The following is a 21,067-nucleotide window of genomic DNA, read 5'->3' as shown; positions in this document are numbered from 1 at the left end:
CCTCCACCGTGCACATTTGAGAGGTTCTGGGGTTCAAGCTAGCCTGAACGCTGTGCCTCCCCAGACCGTCAGGCGTTTTATACGTGGTGGTTTATAAAGCAAGACACCTTCCCCTGAGAGAGGGGGAGGACGATGCCCAGACCAGCCCCAGCACAGCTGGCAAGAGCCCTCGCTGTGCCTGGGACACGTGAGTTGTCTGGATTCAGGTCGCTGGCTGGCACCCTCCGGGGAGCGGGGGGGAGAGATGCCGGGCAGCCCAGGGCCCCCCCTGACCCCCCCGCTCACACTTACGTTGCCCATCTCAAAGTTCTGCCGCATCAGCAAGTAGAGGGAGGCGCTGGCGTGCGCTCGGATGGTGCCCACCCTGCTGCTGCAGTGCCGCAGAAGCCGCAGGCACAGGTCGGCACACAGCTCCGTGTCCTCCTCGAACAGCATTTCGGGGAACTGTGAGCAAGAGACGACGCAAGTCACTCCTTTGAGACAACTGCCGGCTGCTTCCACGGGGTGGGGGGTTGGGGTGGGGGGTTCCGTGGGATGCTCCTGCTGCTTCCACGGGGGGGGGATTAGTGGGACGCTCCTGCTGTTTCAAGAGGAATCCCACATGATGTTGTGCCCAACCCAGGCGTGGTTCATGTATTCCTGCCCCCCCCCCACGAGCTAAAGAAAACAAAAAACACCCATTTGTTCTGCTCCGTTGGGGAAATCGCAGGGAGTCTGCTAAGTGGGGCACCTGTGTGGAAGTGTTCCCCCTTCCACCGACCTAGGGAGAGGCCTGATGCTCGGCCCAGTAGCCAGTGCTGGTTCTTAGGCGAAATCGCTCGGAGCTGGAGGAAGCGCCCAGAGGCTCACCTTGCTGACTAAGGCTCTCTGGGTGGCAAAACAGTGCTGCAGGAAAGCGGCGCTCGGCGTACAGGCCATGCTGTGAAGAAGCACCCTCAGCACCCCGCTCAGGACGCTCTCCTTGGCTTCCGATAAGATCACCGTCTGCAGGAAGGAAGGGCCAGGAATGGGGACCGCGGAGGCCTCCGACGGAAGCCACCGTGGGGCCCAGTTCATCAGCTGCTGATGGGGAAAGACTCATGCAGACCTCGTGAAAAACTCTAATTAAACCGCCACTGGTCAGCCTAAGGAAGGCAGGCGGATGGTCTCCTTCTGCCAACCACCTCCTTGGGTATCCTTCTGCTAACCATGCTGCCTTGTGGACCACTCTGGTCTCTGGCCTCCTAGCTGACCAAGAGCCTTGCTCTGCACCCTTCCTGGGTTTTACGGCTGCTGCTGCTGCTGCTGCTGGGCACCCACCCACCCCCTCGCCTCCCTTCCCATAGGGCTCCAGGCCTGGGAACCTTTGACACAATCAACTTGCAGACCTCTGCATGTGTCAAAAGCCTCACTTGCAAAAGTTGACACAGGGAATGCCCACAGCCCTGTGATCGGTGGGGAAGTCAAGGTCCGAAAGAGACCCTCCCCTCCCCAGTCCTGGCCTGGTTTCTCACCCAAACTGCAGGCCTAGTCAGTCCTCCTTCCTCCAGCAAAGCCAGCTCTCCCTTCCCCGGGGGCTGTCCCCTTAGCCGCCTTTCCTCCTCTCCACCGAGCCACGCTTTCACCCTCCAGCCTGTCTGTCCCCAGCCTCCTGTCTCCTTGGCTTGAGACCCTGGGTTTCAGAAGAACCACAGAAAGCAGGAAACCATCCAAGAACGAATGAGGGACAGAACCATAAATAGGATTGTTTTACAAATACAATAAATTGTGTCCCCCCCCACCCAACACACTTCAGTGCCTCTGAAATCTTTCCTCCTTTGCTGTGATTTTTGTCTGGCACGGCCCTCTCTTTTTCATCTCGTGCTTCTGAGCAGAAACCTGCGAAGTGCTTCTGCCAGATACGACTGAACTGGGAAGAGCCCTGCGGCCGCTTTCCCGGGGGGTGGGGGGTGGGGTTGGATCCAGGCCCCCAGGGCTTCGGAGACAAGAGAAATGAGAGAGAGACAGAGAAGCCCATCAGATGAGGCTCTCTGGCATCCCGGAGGGGTCCTGCCGCCACCCCCAGAGGCCTCACGGAGCCTTGCCCCAGTGGGACAGCACACGACTGCAGGTGATGGGACAGGCAGTACCCGTTGCCAACCCAGCCGGACCCTACCTGTACGATGACCTCCAGCGTGTCCAGCACCACCATGTTGGCCTCCGTGGCCAAATTCCCATCCACCAGAGCCTCATGCTCCATCTCCTCTTTGGACCTGAGTAGAGACAAAGAAGATTATGACGAGAGATCCATTTTCCGCTCTGGCCCGCCTGCAGGGTCATTTGGCAGTTTTCAACCCAAAGTTGCCCCTCTCCTCCTCCTCCTCTCCCCATGGAGAAGTCAAGGCTGCTTTGGCCTCTAGGAAACTGCTGGTTGCCCCCCTCAAAAAAAAACCTTTTCCATGGCCAGCCCTTGCCCACTGGAATCAGCAAGGGGATAATGCATCCTCCGAAAAAGGAAACATTTAATTTTAAAAAGAAGGAAAGTGCCATCAAGTCACTTCCGACTCAGGGCGACCCTATGAATCAATGTCCTCCAAAACATCCTATGGTTCACAGCATTGCTCAGGGGTCTTGCAAACTGAGGGCCGAGGCTTCCTATATAGACACTCCATCTCACGTTGGGTCTTCGTCTTTTCCCTGCTGCCTTCCACTTCTCCTGCCTTCCACTTCTCTCTGACATGACTTGTTCTTGAGAAACCCGTGCTGGCTCTTAGTAATCAGATCCATTCTTTCTAAATGCTCAAGGACTGACTGTTTGACTGTTCAATTAACCCTTTCTTCTTTTCCCTTTCGTGGAGTAGCTTCTGGACTTGAGTGTACATAATTCATTTCTTTTAAGGGGGATAAACATAAAGGTACCCCACACCCCAATTGCACAAGACCGCATTATGCACTGCTGGTGTAGGATTGAGATGAAGGGAAGACAAAGCACCCCGAGCACAGAAACAATCTGGATGCCATTAGAAATAGCCGTGTGTGTGTGTGGGGGGGGAGAAGTGTGGTCTTTTTTCCTTTTCCCCACCCACCCAGAGCTGCCCTTCAACGCACTTGTCCACTTTGTCTGAGTTCTGCCTCCAGTGGGTGATATTCTTCCTCCAGCGAACGTTCTCGTGGTTTCCAAAGGGGCTGCGCTCTGGGGACGAAGGCCGGAAAGCATGGGAGAGGCTCAAGAATTAAACAGTTAAACCAGATGGCAAATCAAGGGAAGCGGGCAGGAGGCGCCCGGGACTTCCCTCCGGGGCCAGATGTGCCCCCAGCTGCAGGGAGCAGAAAAAGAGGGAGGGAAAGCGGGGGTCATTCACACCACTCAAGTGAGGAGTTCAGGGAAAACGCTCCTTACAGCAGTTTATTCTCTTAATCACTTATCTACATTACGCACACTCCTCACATAAATAATGGCTTCTCTTTATGCCTATATTCTAACTAACAAATGTGCAGGAGACCAGGAAAAGCTCAGAAACAAACTTTTTAATTTAAGGAAGAAAATCCTAGAATCATAGAGTTAGAAGGGACCACCAGGGTCATCAAGTCCAACCCCCTGCACAATGCAGGAAATTCACAACTACCTCCCCCCCCACACACACACACCTAGTGACCAGAAGATGGCCAAGATGCCCTCCCTCTCATAAATCCTTCAACATAATTCAGAACAGTTATTTTTTCCCCTGGTTTCACATTTGGAAAACAGCAACAACAGTGGATTGTGAATTCTCAACAATACCAACTACAAATGTTTTCCCAAGAGGAGGATAAAAAACCATATATGGAGAAATCTTTTCTCCAGATGAAGGAAGCAAGACTACTAGTACAAATTATATGTTAGTTGAAACGTCCAACAAAGAATATATGCCCCAGCCAGACTGGCTGAAATGAATCAGGCAGGAGATCACTGTACCCCTGATAAAGAAAATGAGTGTTGGTAGAGATGGGGAAACGGACCAGTCCAGTGTCTGATGGGAGATAATCCTTTGATTACATCTCAGGTGGCAAAATACTGCGCGGTTGCAGAGAAGACACGACATCTCAGAGTAACCTCCATGGATTAACTGGAATGCGCAAGGTGGCTGTTTTAAATTAGGAATGTAAATTCACTGTTTGTATTACTATTTGTGTTTTATCTGGCTTAATGCCGCAAATAAAATATTATTGTTGTTGTTGTTGTTGTTATTAATCAGGCAGGATCAACGGGAGGTGTTCAAAACAGGTAAGCTGCTCGTATGTATGTTGGTGAAAGGATTTTGGAAGCCAGTTCTTATAGTTGAAAGGATCTTGGGATATAAAATTTCACATGACCCCAGGCCAGGTTCATTAGTACAGGACAAAACGGGGTGGGGGTGGAGCATAAATACTTAGTATGTGAAAAGGCCCATGGGATAGGCTTGACAGCTATAGACAAGGTTGGGAAAGAGGAGATTCCTCGTGGAACGAATTCATCCAAAATTGGCAGCCATTTGTAGAATACTGGAATAAGGTTAAACCACCAGAGGAAAACGTAAAATCACAAGGTTTGTTATGTGTTTATAGAGGATAGTGATGGGTTAGTACTAGAACTTCAATTTGTGTTTTTTTAACTCTTTTATGTCATTATGGCTTAATATACTGTGTTAGAGAAATATATCTTTGAATCCTCCTCAAGTTTTAATAAAAACTATTTAAAAAGCCATGGGCAAAGCAGAACTTTACTCTGGCTAATGGTGTCCCAGTCACCAAAAGCCACGTCCCCCACTCCTGAACGACGGACCTCCCCCAACCCACACCTAAGAGTCCAAAAAGCCCCACCAAGGCTAAACAGCGAATTTGGGCTTGCTGCTCTGTGAACCAGGCCAGGAGACCCTTTGGTCACTGGCTCCTCCCCACCCCACATGGGGGCCACTTGATGCCACTTGGCCCCACGTTTGTGACGAACGAGCTCTACGTGGAACCCTGATTGGCCAGGAAGCACAAACCAGTTATGGCCGCAGTAGAGCTTCCCATGAAAGCAACAGTCACTCATTATCTGATGACATGCAAAAGATGGGGCGGGTGTGTGTGTGTGTGTGTGTGAGAGAGAGAGAGAGAGCGTGCACACCTGAATTGGGCACCCCCGCCCCCAGCCTCGTTCCTGCAGCAACAAACAACTGTGGTTTTCTGAACTGACCTTAAGGGGCAGCTCTTAACAACCTGAAAGAATGCCGGAGTCCACTGGGGGTTAATAACGGAGAGACCGGCTGTCTCCAAAGGCCGAGGCTCTTTCTTGCCCTGGGAGACCGTGGGAGGAAGGAGCCTCACCACAGGCGGCCCCGCCCGTCCTTTGCCGCTCTCACCTCGACTGCGCCGAACCATCTCCTGGCGAGCGCCGATGGTGCCCAGGATGGCTTCCTCCAGACGGGCTTTCATATCCAGAGACTTCTTGAAAGTCAGGCTGTTGATGCGCTCCAAGGTCTTCTTGCCCTGCGGGGTGGGGGTGGGGGGTAGCAAACTCACTAAGCCAGAGACCGAAGTGAGGCGGCCGGAGCAAAGTCTAGCGCACGACTGACCGGGGGGCCCATGGGAAAGAGGCCCACAGCTGTCCAGAGCAGGCAGAGGAAGGGCGCAAAGGCCTTTCCGGTTGAGGATCTCCCACAGGGACGCTCAGCACCAGGGACGGGCGCATCCTGGCCCCTTCTGGACCCTGAGCCACGCCTGCTGAAGCCACCTGGACTCACTGGGCCTCCTCATACCCCACGGCTGGCCATGCTCTCAGGGCAAGCAGCATGAAAACGCACCTGTGCCTGCAGGTCCTACTCCCAGCTTGCCCTTCACCTTCCCCAGGTGAGCACAAGCCTTAGGAGACCAAATCATCCTGCCCCTTGGCTTTAGAAGCCTCTCGCTGGAAGGGAAGCAAACCCCTCTGGACAGTCAGAGGATTCCCGCTGCACTCCCTCTGGCCGCCCCCCGCCCACCTGCCCTGGAACGGGGCGGGTTTTTTTTCCCCTCCCCGTGGTCAGAGATCCGCAGTGCTCGGCTCGTGTGCTACTCTGTGCCTTCCAAAGCACAAACGGGGGGGGGGAGCTGCCCCCCTTCGCAGTCATCCCGCCTGCCCGTCCTCCCTGCTTCTCCCTGGGTCGGTACTGATAGAACAAATCGTTTCGCGCACGGGGTTTGCTTTGCATCACTCCACATTTTCAGCCCTCAGAGGCAGCGTCGCCTGAGCCAGGGCAATTCTCCTCTATCCACCGAAAGGCAGAGGCTGGGAGGAAAATGCTGAGCTGGGGGGTATTTTTTCCCCTTCTTTGCTCCTTTGACCAGGAGGTCCTGAGCAGTTATTTCTTAGAGGAAAATACAATGGAGAGATATTTGGCCATGGCCGCTGTTCTATTCGGATCTCTCTCCGTCAACAAAAAGGGGACTATTTTGTCTCTTGTTATGGGGGCAGGAATTCTCGCCAATATGGGGGGTAATCCATGTATCTCGGTGGGGTTTAAAGAGGGGGGATCCCGTCATCTTATGAGATACTGTGCCAATTTCCTTTGAATTGCATGGGCAAAGTCTGTCAGAATAGGGTAGATTTCTATATCTTCCGTTTAATATTGCTGAGGGTGCAGCATTTAAACGGGGGGGGGGGGGGATAAAGGCTCTTCGGAAGGAAGGGACTGCCAGGTTGTAAAAGCATAGTGGAGTTAGCAAAGGGGGAGGGAGGTTGGGGGGGGGTTAGGGCTAACAGTTGGACATGTGGCTTCCACAGTAACTCCTGGCCAAGGAGTCGACGGGCTAAAGCCTGCATTCTACACACACCCACACCCCAGGGAAGGAGGGGAAGCTCAATGCCCGGGCCCCCAGGCTCCAGTGACCTTGTATTCGAAGCAGGAGATGCAGAGGTAGAGGAGGTCCAGGAGCCGATTCACTTGCAAGGCAGAGAGGTCGGCCAACCAGCGGTGCAGCAACGCGCTGTCTGCGTTCTTCAGGACCCAGAGGAGGCACGCCAGCAGCGTGCGGCTCACCTCGGCTGACAGCATGCTGTACTGGCGAGGAGGCTGCCAAGGGAAGCCGAGCGCAAGGATTAGGGCCCCTGGCGTACAGACCTCTCCTTCTCCAGGACTCTCCAGGCCTCGCTGGGCACTGGATGTCTGGGGTACCTGCTGCCAGCCCCCAAGCAGGAGGGGCCCCCAAGCAGCCAGCCCCCAAGCAGCCCCCAAGCAGCCCCCAAGCAGCTCCCCAGGCACAATAAAAGACAACAGCCCACCCCCTAATTCCGATCACTTGGATCCACTGAACCTCGGCGTCTGCATCAACTGGGGCTGCCGACGTGTCCCCGCAACAGAACACACAGCATTCTGGGAGGGGGCCTGCACCGGAGGCCCCCCCCCCTGCCTTTCTCAGATGTCCCGGGAGATACAACCTGAGCATCCTGATATGGGCAGTGAGGTGGCTGCTGGGGGGGGGTCACTGTTGGGGTGTTTCCACTTTTTAAGTGGCTGCTAAGTCTTCATTTTGACGGTGATTTGGGGATCAAGTGTGCTACAAATCTATCGCGCGCACACACAGAGAGGGTTTTCTGACATGGCCGAGTGTCCAGGCGCTCCGGCATGTCCTTGGAGCCGTTCCCCTGGGGCTTGCAAAGGAGTCATTCCCACGGGATGTGTTGACTTGCTCATGGGGAGGATCTCCATTTCTGGGGTGTCCTGATCCTTTTGAAAACCCGGCTTTGAAAACCCAGGATTCCTGCTGCTGCCCCAGCTCCCGGCTTGTGGATTCTGTTCTCTGTTCCTCTCAGCAGACACTCACCACGGACGGCATCTGGAAGAGGCTGGGCCGGTGGGAGTGGGGCAGGGGAGAGCCCGCAATGGCCATGGCGACCGAGTGGCTGATGGTGCCGCCTTCCCCGTCTCCTTCCTCCCCCAGGACGGAGGCCAGCCGTCCCCGCTGGCTGTGGGTCTCTGCAAAGGAGAATGGGCGGAGAGCGTGGGCAAGTCCAGCCTCCCCTCCTCCTCCCCCAGATGAAGGTGTTGCACAGAAGCGGAAGCTGGTTTCTAAAAGTGGTGTCGAAGCCCCTTTGAACACATGGACACATGAAGCTGCCTCATAGTGAATCAGACCACCACCACCCCCGGTCCATCAAGGTCAGTACTGACTACTCTGACCGGCAGCGGCTCTCCAGGGTCTCAGGCTGAGGTCTTTCACATCACCTACCTGCCTGGTCCTTTGAACTGGAGATGCTGCTGGGGATTGATCCTGGGACCTTCTGCATGCCAAGCAGAAGCTCTACCCACTGAGCCACGGCCCCTCCCCTTTCTAGTCTATGGTTTTGTCCAGGACCACTTCCATCAGCACGAGAAGGGTCTCACTGCCGCAATCTCCGGTGCTGTGAGACTGCGATCCCAGAGCTGTGAGTGGGGCTATCCCTGGGGGCCAAACCCCGTGGCACCTCCCCTCTCTTCTCCACCCCACCCGTCCACAGGGGCTCTGTGGGGTCTTACCGGTGCAGTCACAGAGCCGGGGCAGGGCGTCCATCACAATGCCGATCAGTGGCAAGTACAGCTGGGCCACCTGGGCCCGCACAGCGCTGTCCGCGTAGCGCAGGTCCCCGTCATGGCTGCACAGGAGGTTGTGTAGTGTACTGACAGCCTTTTTGTGCAGGAAGAAGGCCCTGAGGCAGAGAAGAAGAAGAGTTGGTTTTTATGTGCCAACTTTCTCTACCCCTTAAGGGAGAATCAAACCGGCTTACAATCCCCTTCCCTTCCCCCTCCCCACATCAGACACCCTGTGAGGTAGGTGGGCTGAGAGAATGTGACTTGCCCAAGGCCACCCAGCTGGCTTCCTGTGTAGGAGAGGGGAAACAAATCCAGTTCACCAGATTAGCCTCCACTGCCCACGTGGAGGAGTGGGGAATCGAAACCGGCTCTCCAGATCAGAGTACACAGCTCCAAACCACCGCTCTTAACCACGACACCATGCTGGCTCTCCAGCGAAGAGCGTCGTAATGGCAGAAAAGGGGTTTGGCAACCACTGAGCTCTTTCCTTGGGTGCCTCGCCACACCTGGGCAGGAAAAGGCAAGGCATCGTTCCTCATCAGGAGGAAATTGCCCAAGAGGCCCTTTCTCCTCCTCCTCCTCCTCTCAAGTGGCCCAGGGGCTGGTGGAAGATCTGGGTCTGCGAGGGAGGGAGGGAGGGAGGGAGTAGCACTCTGAACATGCTCACGCTGCCTGCTCTTCATCACTGCTTCAGGCTCTGCGATGGAGAAGAGTTTCCAGGCTACATACAGGGGCGAAGTAAGTGTGGGGCCGAACGTACCCCTCGGCGTCCGGCTCCAGGATGAGGGCCAGCTCCATCAGCACCAGCCCCGCCAGGAAGTGCTGCTGCCGGAAGGCCACGGAGAGCTCAAACATGTTGGCCACTCGTTGGTCCTGCGTGTGGCTGGAGAAGGCCGAACCCTGGCAAATGGGAAGGGACCAAGCAGCCGTTTGTCCCCTAAAGCCAGAGATGCCCGCCCCTCCCCTTCACACCGCAAACCGCAGCGCCTCAGTTCCCCCAACGCATCAGCTGCTATTGCTCCAAGGCGTCCTTGAGACGGAACCGCTGCAATCATAACCTTCCAAAGGTGGGGGAGGAGGAAGAGATGCGCAACGCCCCACAGACAAACGTGAGAAGGAAATGTCTGTCAAGGCCTGCTCTTGTTCCACAGGAGCTTGGGAAAGCCCCGGGGCTGCCCCAGATCTCTGCCTGGTGAGACAACCTTTCCCCTTAATCCTCTTGGGAGGATCAACTTCTCTCTGGGTAGCAACTGCTGCCACCAGCAAATCTAAAAGTGCATCCGTGGCTGGAAAGGCTGCGCTTCCACCACTCCATTTGGCATTGCAGAACACAAACAAACTGACTCCCTGAGTGAGTTCTCTCCTGGCTGTCAGTGTTTGCCTTGTCCACGGCAAAAAAACAAACAAACCAAAAAACACCCCAGCTTTCCCGCCTGCCCAACAACCTTCCTTTTCTGCTCTTTGTCCCTCTTGCTTCTACTGTGCTCATCCCTATGCTTTGAGCAGCCGGCCTCTCCCTGTCAGTAATGCTGACTTCTTTACTAAGGTCCTGATTCAACAAAAAGCTTGATCTTAAGACTGCAGGAAGAGCCCACCGGGATGAGACCCGTGAGGGGCCGTCTACTCCAGCTCAACGTCTCACTCACTGGTCAACCAGTTGCCCTGGGGGGCCACAGAGGGCACAGAGGCCTCCCCGCCCCCCGCCGCTGCCTCCTGGCCCTGGCATTCACAGGCTGGCTGCCTCTGTATATAGAGGCCCTCTTTGGTCCCCACGGCTAGTAGCCATGGATGGACGCGGCCCTCTCCTCCGTGAATTTATCTAGATCCCTTTTATGCCCGGGGCCGCCACGGCATCCTCCGAAAGCGAATCCCACATTTTAATCACTCATCAAATAAAGAAGTATTTTCCTTTGGTCCCCTCCTGAATCTGCTGCCCGTCAACTTCATTGGATGCCCTCAAGTTCTGGTATTTTGGGCAAGGGAGTCTCTGCCTGCTATCCCTACCCTGTGCATAATTCTATCTATCTCTGTTCCCCTTTAGACCTTTCTTTTCTAAACTGCAAAGTCTCAGACTCTTCGTAGGGAAGGGGCCCCAACCGCCCCCAACCAACTTGCTTTGCCCTCTTCTGTATATTTCTCCAGCTCTGCAGCGTCCTTTTTGGGATACGGTGGCCAGAACTGTAAACAGCATTCCACATGAGGCAGCACCATAGATCTATACGGGCCGGGCATTACAATAACAGCTTATTTTCAATCCTTTTCCTAATAATCACCAACATAGAGTTTGCCTTTTCCGCTGCTGCAGCACGCAGGGTTGACACTTTCATTGACCTATCCGCTACGATCCCAGGGGTTGTTTCCCTCTAGGTCTCAGCAAGTTCAGACCCCACGAGCAGATACTTGAAGGTGGGATTTTTTGTTGTTGTTGTTCCAGTGTGCATCACCTTACTGTCCCCAACACTGAGCTTCCGTTTGCCACTCTGCCCGCCCCACTCAACCAGTCTGTGGCCGTCCTCCTGGAGCCTCTTCACAGTCATCACACTGCTCCCCCCCCCACCCCAAATCCAAAACTTCCGTCAAAGGACTTCACATGCTGCTTTTCAGAGGACTGCAGGGGGCTGATTTGGCTTGGGACTGAGGAGCAGGAAAAGAGGGTTGGTTCTTGTAGGTTATCCGGGCTGTGTGACCGTGGTCTTGGTATTTTCTTTCCTGACGTTTCGCCAGCAGCTGTGGCAGGCATCTTCAGAGGAGTAACACTGAAGGACAGTGTGTCTCAGTGTCAAGTGTGTAGGAAGAGTAATATATAGTCAGAAAGGGGTTGGGTTTGAGCTGAATCATTGTGGACTGTAGTCTTTGTTAGTCTGGAGGTTTTCAGGACAGGAACCTCCAGACTAACAAAGACTACAGTCCACAATAGCCATGCAGATTAGCTTTGGATTTCACAGATCACTTCAGGATACAATGGTTCCATATTAACATACCCCACCCTCATCAGCACATTATCTTGATACTTACAGGACAATGATTAGCACATTACCTTTTGCAGAACAATGATTCAGCTCAACCCCCCCCCCTTTCTGACTATATATTACTCTTCCTACACACTTGACACTGAGAGACACTGTCCTTCAGTGTTACTCCTCTGAAGATGCCTGCCACAGCTGCTGGCGAAACGTCAGGAAAGAAAATACCAAGAGCACGGTCACACAGCCCGGATAACCTACAAGAACCGATGAACTCTGACCGTAAAAGCCTTCGACAGGAAAAGAGGGGCTCCTGCCTCCTCCCGTTCTGTTTTCTTGAGGCAAAATGGCCCCGGGGGAGTTATTTGCCCCGCTTTGGCTAAAGGGTTTGCAAACGTCAACTGGCGTGGAATGCTGGTGTGGTAGCAGGTCACGTGCGCATGTGCTCACAAGAGCCCCCCCCCCCGGCGGTAGGGGGGGCTGGAAGGACTCCTGCCCCCCCCTCCTCCTCATCCCTTCCCTTCTTCTAGACCACTTACCTGAGAGGTTGCCGAGGAGACAGAAGGGGAGGGGGAGGCAGGCGGAGACAGGCCACTGCAGGGCAGGTTGAGCGTGACGTAATGCTCGTGGCTGCAGACGATGCGGATGAAGTCCATCCTGAGGGCCACCAGGGCGTTTGGGTTCTGGGTGGCCAGCAGCCGGTTGTTGATCTGGAACAGAGGGAGGCGGCTGCTGCAGGTGGCATGCTCGGCAGGGCCCACCCAGAGGCTCTTTCTCTTCCCTCAGCACCCACTGCTAATGGCGACGGAAGCAGAACGCACATGCTCCAGAACAGCCTCCGCTGCCAGGCATGAAAAAGGGGGAAGAGGAGCGCGTCTTGCAGGCTCAGCTTCATAGCAGAGCCCCCAAAGTGGGCTGGTAGAAGGTCCGTACACAAAGAGGGCGTACATTTTTGCGTAGACAACATTCTGACTCAGCCCCAAGCAGAGAAAGCCTCCTGATAATCCCAGATGGTTTGAGCATGGAGAACTGAGTCACCCCCTGACCCTCCCAAACCCTCCCTTTTCTGAAATGACCAGGGGGGAAAAACGGTGAGTGTCACAGGTGACAACGTGACCTCAAACAGCAGGATTGGAATTGGGGCCCTGGAGGAAAGATGAGGGAGCCGGGCACCCCAACCACGTGACACCCCAAGAACAGGCCAGTTTCTAAACTGTTAGCAGAACCTGCCCACATATGGTCAAGCTTCAACTCGGAGTTCTGCAAGCCCACAAGATTTCCCACCGGCCACTCAGAGGGGCTTCTCCTCCAAGGAACAACGGCCCGCCTTGGGAAAGACCCTCACTCCCCAGACTCTGTTTGTTACCTGCTTGTAATAGGAGCGCAGAAGGTGAAAGACAAAGCCTCGATCCATGAGGGAGAGTAGGTCATTGAGGAAAAATGCAAGGCTGCTGTTGAGATGTTCCACCAGCTCCGCATCCTGGGGAGAAAAAACAGGGTGGCACCAACAGAGGCATCTGGGGATGGGTGCCAACCCCAAGGGCACACTCGGCACCAGAAATGGGAAGAAGGCTTGGCAGAGCCATCCTTGGCTGGCTGGCTGGCTCCGACTGTGCCCAGAGGTCTCTCTGCCCGCACAGCAGTTCTCAGAGGAACAGGCAAACAGGGGAGTGGCAAATACAGCGGGCAGACAGGCACGGCCACATCAACTGGCATATGCAGAAGAAGCTTCCCATGCATCAAGCCCGCAGGGTTCACATTTGAGGAGATTTTTACACTTTTGGCCTTCAGATAGTTATTATATCCTTCTCTTATTACCGTATATCCTTCCCTTTCACTTTTACAGCAATTTGTAATTGCTGGCTTTGCCTACTCTTTCTAATGTAATTACTGTGCTTTACTGCTTTTAAAGAAATGTTGGAAGCGCCTTGCATGTGTTTCCACAGAGAGCGCAGCATGCAAGTATTCTGAATAAAGAGGTACGTCCGCACCCTGGGTTGCCCCTGGAGGGTAATCCCTCTGCCTCCGCGTTTCACAAGAGAGGGTGTGTGATCCCCCAAGGAGCTCTCCTGCTGGCAACCTGGCTGGCAGTGGGGAGAAGCGTCATGTGGGCCCAGCAGCCATTCGCTGGAGCGTGCAGATTTCCAGGGGGCAAACGTGAACGATGCCACTGCGGGAGGGAAGAGGAAGGAGATGGGCTGGAGGGGAAGGCAGGCAAAGCCAGGAGAAGCGCCACACCAACCTTCTGGCAACGGCTGGCAACCTCCGCGCTGACGGCACACACCAGGGCTGAGACGTCATCAACAAAACGGCTGGGAAAGCGCAGCTTGCGAGGAGCCTCTAGCTTGTCACAGAGGAACAGGTGGTGCGCCATGCTCTTCACCTGCAAGAAGAAGAAGAAACCAGTGCCATCCACGGATCTGGTCCAGGGCCTGGGAAGGCTGGCCCACTCCTGCAGCGTCATGAGTTTTCACTGCCCTGGGCCATGCGCCACTGGAAATCCATTTGGCTATTCCAGTTAGAGTGCCACAAAAAGCTGCCCAGGCCGAAGAGAGGGTGGTGGGTCTTAGAAACAAGGTCACAGCAAAGGACACAGCAGGACAAGAAAGGTGGGAAGCTCTATCTACCTTGCCGAAATCTAAATAGGAAGGGGGCGCCAAATGCCCAACTTTACAAAGCATTATGAAGCAGAAAGAGTAAAAACTCCCCTTGCTTGGATATACACCAAGTACAGGATGCCTCGGGACGAACTAGAACAAGAACCTACTAAGACCACTTTCTCGCTTACTTTGATATTCTAAGACAGGGGTCGGCAAACTCATTAGTCAAAAGAGCCAAATATCAACAGTACAACGATTGAGATTTCTTTTGAGAGCCAAATTATTTAAACTATATAGGTAGGTACACTGTTTATTAACTTAATAAACTTTAATTAAAGTTTTAAGTCTTAATTAAACTATAGGTACACTGAATAAAACTTGATATCATACTTAATGTGTGTGTGTGTGTAAAGTGCCATCAAGTCGCAGCCGACTTATGGCGACCCCTTTTTGGGGTTTTCATGGCAACAGACTAACAGAGGTGGTTTGCCAGTGCCTTCCTCTGCACAGCAACCCTGGTATTCCTTGGTGGTCTCCCATCCAAATACTAACCAGGGCTGACCCTGCTTAGCTTCTGAGATCTGACGAGATCAGGCTAGCCTGGGCCATCCAGGTCAGGGCATCATACTTAATAGTGATCTTATTTATTGATAAAAATTAAATTGTCCCTGCCATTTCCCCCTCCCCGTCAGGAGTCCTCGTCTGGAGGCGTGGTCTACCGCCATAAAAGCCTATTGGTGGACCCGGCCTCCGGCTGAGTCCCATTGGGAGGCCAGGTCTACCCATTGGCTTTCTTGACAGTAGACCTTGTCTCCGGAGGCCCATAGAAGCCAATTGGTAGACCTGGCCTCTGAAGGGGGACTTTCCCCCCCTCCTCGGAGTCCAGGTCTACCGCCAAGAAAGCCAGTGGGTAGACATGGCCTCCCAATGGGACTCAGCCGGAGGCCAGGTCTACCAAAGGAAGCCCACCCTGCCCAACAGCTGATAGGTGGGGGGGCCCAAGAACCTCCGAGCCGCCCACCCAGCAATCGCGCGGCTAGAGGGGAGGCTTTAGCCTCCCAACCATTGAGGGAAAGGGAAAGGGGGACCCGGCCATTCTCCACGGCGGGGGGGGGGGGGAGACAGCGCGCCCGCTCTCTCTCTCTCTCTCTCTCTCAGGCTCGACGGCTCTGCAGCCCGGCTGCCGGCGCGAGCGGGCGTAAGAGCAGGGGCTCTGAACTAAGTTCGGAGAGCCGCACTCAATGGGCCAAAGAGCCGCAGTTTTGAGACCCCTGTTCTAAGACAATTCAGTTCAATAGTAACCTTAGGAACTATCCTAACTTGCTTGCTCATGCTACAGTGTAGCTGTAGAATATATTTTTAAACTATCGTGCCCCAACATTAAAATGTATCGTTTATAAGATTGACTTCAAAACCGTAGCTTACTCTTCTGTCTGAGCAAAACACAACATTACAGAGTTTACTGATGTTAGAACGGACAAGCAACGTAGCTCCTTAGAACAAACAGAAGGCAAAAAACAGAATAACCCTACAGTCAGGTTTCAATATTTTCAGCTGTTGGGAGTACATTAATTCAAACCAATCTCTGAGAATCATACTGACAAAGTCTGAAGGATTCGTGCTGAGATCAAAAGACGCAAGCTGTCTCTTAGCGATACGTTTATTGTTTTTGTTGGAAATGGAATTAATCAACGAGCTTAATTTTAAACTTAGATGGGGAAAATGCTGAGAACCACAAGGGACGATTCTGGGCAGAAAAAAGGGTTGGGGTGGGTGGGGGTGGGGGGGTTACCCCGCTCGAGATCGGCGTGTGACGCAATGCTGCCCCCTGGTGGGGCCACGCGGACATATTTGTGGCACTTTTAGGTCTGTCTTGATCTGCCTGCTGTAATTGAAAGTTATGTTGATATTTTGTATGTATTACTTTATAATAGATGCCACAGCACTTTGCAACTGATGCTGGTGGATTTCCCCCCCCCCCCCAGTAACATGGACCTTCTTGGTGATTTGTATATACTTGGTTGGAAATTACGGTGAGAAAGAAAACTGGATTTTGAAAAAGATTCAGGTGTCTTCTGTTTATATTCTCTACCATCCTCTATTGTTGAACACATGAAGCTGCCTTATACTGAATCAGACCCCCCCCTTGGTCCATCAAAGTCAGTATTGCCTACTCTGACTGGCCGCAGCTCTCCAGGGTTTCAGGCAGGCAGAGGTCTTTTACATCACCTACTTGCCTGGTTCCTTTAACTCAGTGGTTCCCAACCTTTTTTTGACCAGGGACCACTAGGACTTTTTTGTTCGGTGCAGGGACCCCCAAGGTTCAAAATAAAAATTCTGAGAATTTGAAAATAAACTTTAATCATAACTGTTAGTTAAACATTAAACTTAGAATAATATTTGAATATATATTTTTATAATAGAGAACTTTTAATTGAAAATATTAATTTATTATGGGTTTATAACTTTGTTTCGCAGACCTTAATTTCGTTCTCGCGGACCCCTGGGGGTCCATGGACCCCTGGTTGGGAACCAGTGCTTTAACTGGAGATGCCACTGGGGACTGAGCCTGGGACCTTCTGCATGCCAAGCAGAGGTTCTGCCACTGAGCCACATGGCCCCTCCCCTACTGTTGTTCACATACTTTGTTCTTATAAGCAATAGTGGACAAGCAGGGGAGAAAGCTGACTTAGGAACACCTGGGGATATTTAATAGTGCAACTAAGTCACACCCATAATTTGCCAGAGAATATAAGTAAACAAATTTATAGTTAACAAATAAGGAGAAGCGAACAAGAATTACACTTTAAATCTGAGACACGTGCTGCTATGACCACCACACAGGGCTTTAACCATTTGGATTCCTTTCTCTGCTGCTTGGCTACATTTCTCAGCTTCCCAGTAGGACAAGTGGAACATGAGTGTGGCTCCAGGGACTTTCTAGGTAGGGAGGATTTTTTTGGGGGGGAGGGGGGTAAGGCCAATATAAGATTGCAGGGAGGGAGCCCTGCACACAACCCTAGAGGGACAACTCAGTCTTCTGCGTTCAACTTCCCAACCATAGACGACATCACCCACACCACAAGACAGGACCTTCTAAAGTCAAGCGGCCTTTTAGAAGGGCCTTCACAGAGGCAGGCAATCAAATGCTGGGCTCTTCCACCCACAAGAAGGAGGAGGAGGAGGAGGAGGAGAAGAGTTGGTTTTTATATCTCAACTTTCTCTACCACTTAAGGAAGAATCACCTTCCCTTCCCCTCCCCACAACAGACACCCCCTGAGGGAGGTGGGGCTGAGACAGCTGTGACTAGCCCAAGGTCACCCAGCTGGCTTCATGTGCAGGAGTAGGGAAACCAACCCGGTTCACCAGATTAGCCTCCACCGCTCACGTGGAGGAGCGGGGGAATCAAACCCGGTTCTCCAGATCAGAGTCCACCGCTCCAAACCACCGCTCTTAACCACGGCACCACACTCTGCCCAGGGAAAGCAGCAGCAAGGACCATACCATCAGTTGGAAGAAGAACCAAGCTTGGTGCAGGGCTGCTTCTCGCACGGCACTGGCGCTCACCACCCACTGCAGGGCCAGCTCTTCATGAAGCAGCTAGGAGAGGGAGGGAGAGCGGGAGAGAGATGGTTAAACAGGGAGGCAGAAATTAGCACAACCCACAGAAAACTGCAGAATCTGTTCTCTAGTCAGCTACAGCTGGGAGCTTCCGGAGCTGCCAACAAGTTCGTACCAAGAGGAGAAATGGGCATGACCAGGCCGCCCTCATCTACACCTTCCACTCCGAAGTAACTTCTCTCCAGGCTCCCTAAAGAAGGCACCACCTCTCCTGGCTGTTTCAAGAAGCTACTTCAAGACCGAGAGCAGCCAAGGTGAGGGGCTGTGGCTCAGTGGTAGAGCATCTGCTTGGCATTCAGAAGGTCCCAGGTTCAATCCCTGGCATCTCCAGTTAAAGAGACCAGGCAAGCAGGTGATGTGAAAGACCTCTGCCTGAGACCCTGGACAGCCGCTGCCAGTCCAAGTAGACAATACTGACTTTGATGGACCAAGGGGCTGGTTCAGTATAAGGGCAGCTTCATGTGTCCATGTGTTCAAAGACCAACTAACACAGGCCGGGAAACAGGGCAGGTCTTTAGATTGCAGCACCAGCAATCCTTCACGAAATTTTTGTGAAGTAATTCATTCCCAATCGGCTTCTGCAGAGATGGATCCTCCTGCTGTCCACCCAACTCCTCCCACCAAGCCAACTACCGCGAAGCAACGCAGGCTGCTGAGACAGTTATTTACTCCGGGCCTGCTGCACACAGAAAGCTGGATGGAAAATACACAAACACACCCACATGTACACACTGGTAACTCCTCCACAGGGTTTTCCTGCCACTCTCTTTCCGAAGTCTCAAAGCACTACAGAAGAAAAGTGCCCTGAGAACAGAACAGTCCATGTTTGCTTTCCTCTCTGCAGTAGTTTCCTAACTGGGCGACAGCTTTCACCCATCTTCAGAGCACTAAACGAAGAATCAGAGAAATGCCGACTCAAGAGCACTTTGCCCTCAACACAGCTGCTGGAGTAGCCATGAATCCAAAGCTGCCCTCCCTGCCACTAAACTGCGGCTCGGCGTTTGTGGGGGCAGCTCCCCCCACAACTTGGCCAAAGTGGGAAGTGACGAACGGCCACATCCCAACCCCCGGATGACTCTACCCCAACAGCAGTTCAGGGTGTTGGCTTAGGAGGAAAATTTAGCCAAGTCAGGCGTTAGGATTAGAAGTATCAGAGCAGCAGAGCAACGAGGAAGAAGTGAAGTAGATCTCTTGTCAGCCATTGACACCAAAAGGGCTGCAACTCAAAAGGGGAAACAGAAGAGGGGCAACCAGTGGCTTTTTATGAGGCCTAAGGGGACTTGGTCCTGCAACCAGCAAAGGCCTGGGACTCTCCAGGACAGGAGCCACGGCCAGAGGGGAAGGCAGCAACCAAAAGGCTCAGTCAGAGTTGCATCCTGCCATCCAACCGGCACTCCTGTCCGGCCCACCCACAGCCAACAAAACGGCTCCAACACTCAGCATGGCTTGGTTCTCCACCACCGCTTCTAGGCCAGGGGTGTCAAAGAAGAAGAAGAAGAAGAGTTGTCGAAGGCTTTCACGGTCAGAGTTCATTGGTTCTTGTAGGTTATCCGGGCTGTGTGACCATGGTCTTGGTATTTTCTTTCCTGACGTTTCGCCAGCAGCTGTGGCAGGCATCTTCAGAGGAGTAACACTGAAGGACTTCAGTGTTACTCCTGTCCTTCAGTGTTACTCCTCTGAAGATGCCTGCCACAGCTGCTGGCGAAACGTCAGGAAAGAAAATACCAAGACCACGGTCACACAGCCCGGATAACCTACAAGAACTGAAGAAGAAGAAGAGTTGGTTTTTGCATGCCGACTTTCTCTACCCCTTAAGGGAGACTCAGACCAGCTTACAATCATCTTCCCTCCCCCTCCCAACAACAGACACCCACTGAGGGAGGTGGGGCTGAGAGAGCTGTGACTAGCCCAAGGTCACCCAGCTGGCTTCATGTGGAGGAGTAGGGAAACCAACATGGTTCACCAGATTAGCCTCCACCGCTCACATGGACGAGTGGGGGAATCGAACCCGGTTCTCCAGAACAGAGTCCACCGCTCCAAACCACCGCTCTTAACCACTACACCACACTGGCTCATAAGGCCTACAGGCTGGATCCGGCCCCTTGAGAGCTCTTATTTGGCCCATGAGCCAGCCGAGGCAGCCCCCCACGCCCCCCACTCTCGATCTGGGCTGGCACGGCCCAGGCCCAACCAAGGGGCGCTTATGTCGTATCCCGCCCTGTTTGACACACACACACACACACACACACACACACACACACTGTTCTAAACCCAACATCTAACCCAATCCATGCGTGCTGGGAAAGCGTTCCAGTGCATTCAACGGCAGTCTCTCCCAAGCACAAGTCCACAGGACTGCAGGTTAATCTCTGCCTTCTGGGGCAGCAATGCCGGGGGCCCCTCCCAGCCCCTCTCTACCTTTCTGGTTGTTGGCCTCATCGGGGTGGCTGGAGCAAAAGTGGCGCCCTCGAGACAGGAGGAGAGACGATGAGGAGTTCGCCCAGCCGCCTGCGAGAGGAGGAGAAGGAAGGCAGAAAAGAAGAGGAGAGGAGAGGACCACACAGCCGGCCGGCCGGCCGTGAAGAAGAGCTGCTCAGGATGGAAGCGGGAGGCAGGCTCTCTGAGAGAAACCGCCCGGGGTCCTTACCTGAGAGGAAGAAGCTCAGGAAGCCAGGAAGGAAGGAAGGAAGGAAGGAGTGGGGAAGGGGCTGAGGAGGCCCCCAAGGCCAGGGCTACTCCAGCTCAGGCCAAGTGGATTTCTGGTTCCTCCCCCCCCCGGGCAAAGACTGCCCCCTTTTTAGGGGGAGACCCTTGCTCAGTCACTTCCAAACCACCCAAGACATTTCTGCTGGGGCTCCCCCATATCAGATGCATCTCCTCATGTGCCAAATCAGAATTCATCAAGAAGTTGGATGCCCTCTCCCAAGGCCGTAAGAAAGATTTCTTAGTCGCCATCATGCTTGTTCCTCAGCTAAGCAAAACTAGGGAGGTTGCTACCTTATCCTTAACGGCTGTGATGGAGAAAGGTCTCTGCCCTCTCCTGGAGTAGATTTCAATTTTAAATAATCCCATCACTTCCTGTACTGCCTGCCTTTCATGGTCCTGAGGCTTACGGCCCCGTGAGCTCATGGCTGTTGGAGGCCTGGCTCCGTTTCATCTGACCACACAGACTCTAGTCCACAAAAGCTTACGCTGGGATAAAAAATGTGTGGCTCTTGGAGGTGCTACTAGACTCCTATTTATTTTCTCGGCAAGAGACTGACACGGCAACCCCTCTGGGATTAGCGCAATATGGTAATACTAATCTCTACAGGGTTGTTATAAAGACGACGGAGACTGTAGAATGATATGGCCAGTTATCATCCAGTCTCCAATC

General features: G+C 53.4%; 1 protein-coding gene across 1 annotated transcript in view; it reads right to left on the bottom strand.

Annotated features, from left to right (window-relative positions):
- Positions 1-21,067, bottom strand: part of DOCK6 (dedicator of cytokinesis 6) — a 64,320-nt gene that overhangs the window by 15,189 nt on the left and 28,064 nt on the right. Inside the window, 14 exon segments of the mRNA XM_056850755.1 lie at positions 292-444; positions 850-984; positions 2,135-2,231; positions 3,067-3,151; positions 5,322-5,448; positions 6,828-7,010; positions 7,762-7,913; positions 8,454-8,623; positions 9,268-9,407; positions 12,010-12,180; positions 12,837-12,950; positions 13,713-13,853; positions 17,575-17,670; positions 20,110-20,199. Coding sequence (XP_056706733.1) covers positions 292-444; positions 850-984; positions 2,135-2,231; positions 3,067-3,151; positions 5,322-5,448; positions 6,828-7,010; positions 7,762-7,913; positions 8,454-8,623; positions 9,268-9,407; positions 12,010-12,180; positions 12,837-12,950; positions 13,713-13,853; positions 17,575-17,670; positions 20,110-20,199 — 1,854 coding nt within the window.

The sequence above is a fragment of the Euleptes europaea genome, chromosome 1 (assembly GCF_029931775.1).
Source record: "Euleptes europaea isolate rEulEur1 chromosome 1, rEulEur1.hap1, whole genome shotgun sequence".
NCBI classification, from domain to species: domain Eukaryota; kingdom Metazoa; phylum Chordata; class Lepidosauria; order Squamata; family Sphaerodactylidae; genus Euleptes; species Euleptes europaea.
Note: the sequence above shows the minus strand (reverse complement) of the source record. Positions and strands in the feature narration are given on the sequence as shown.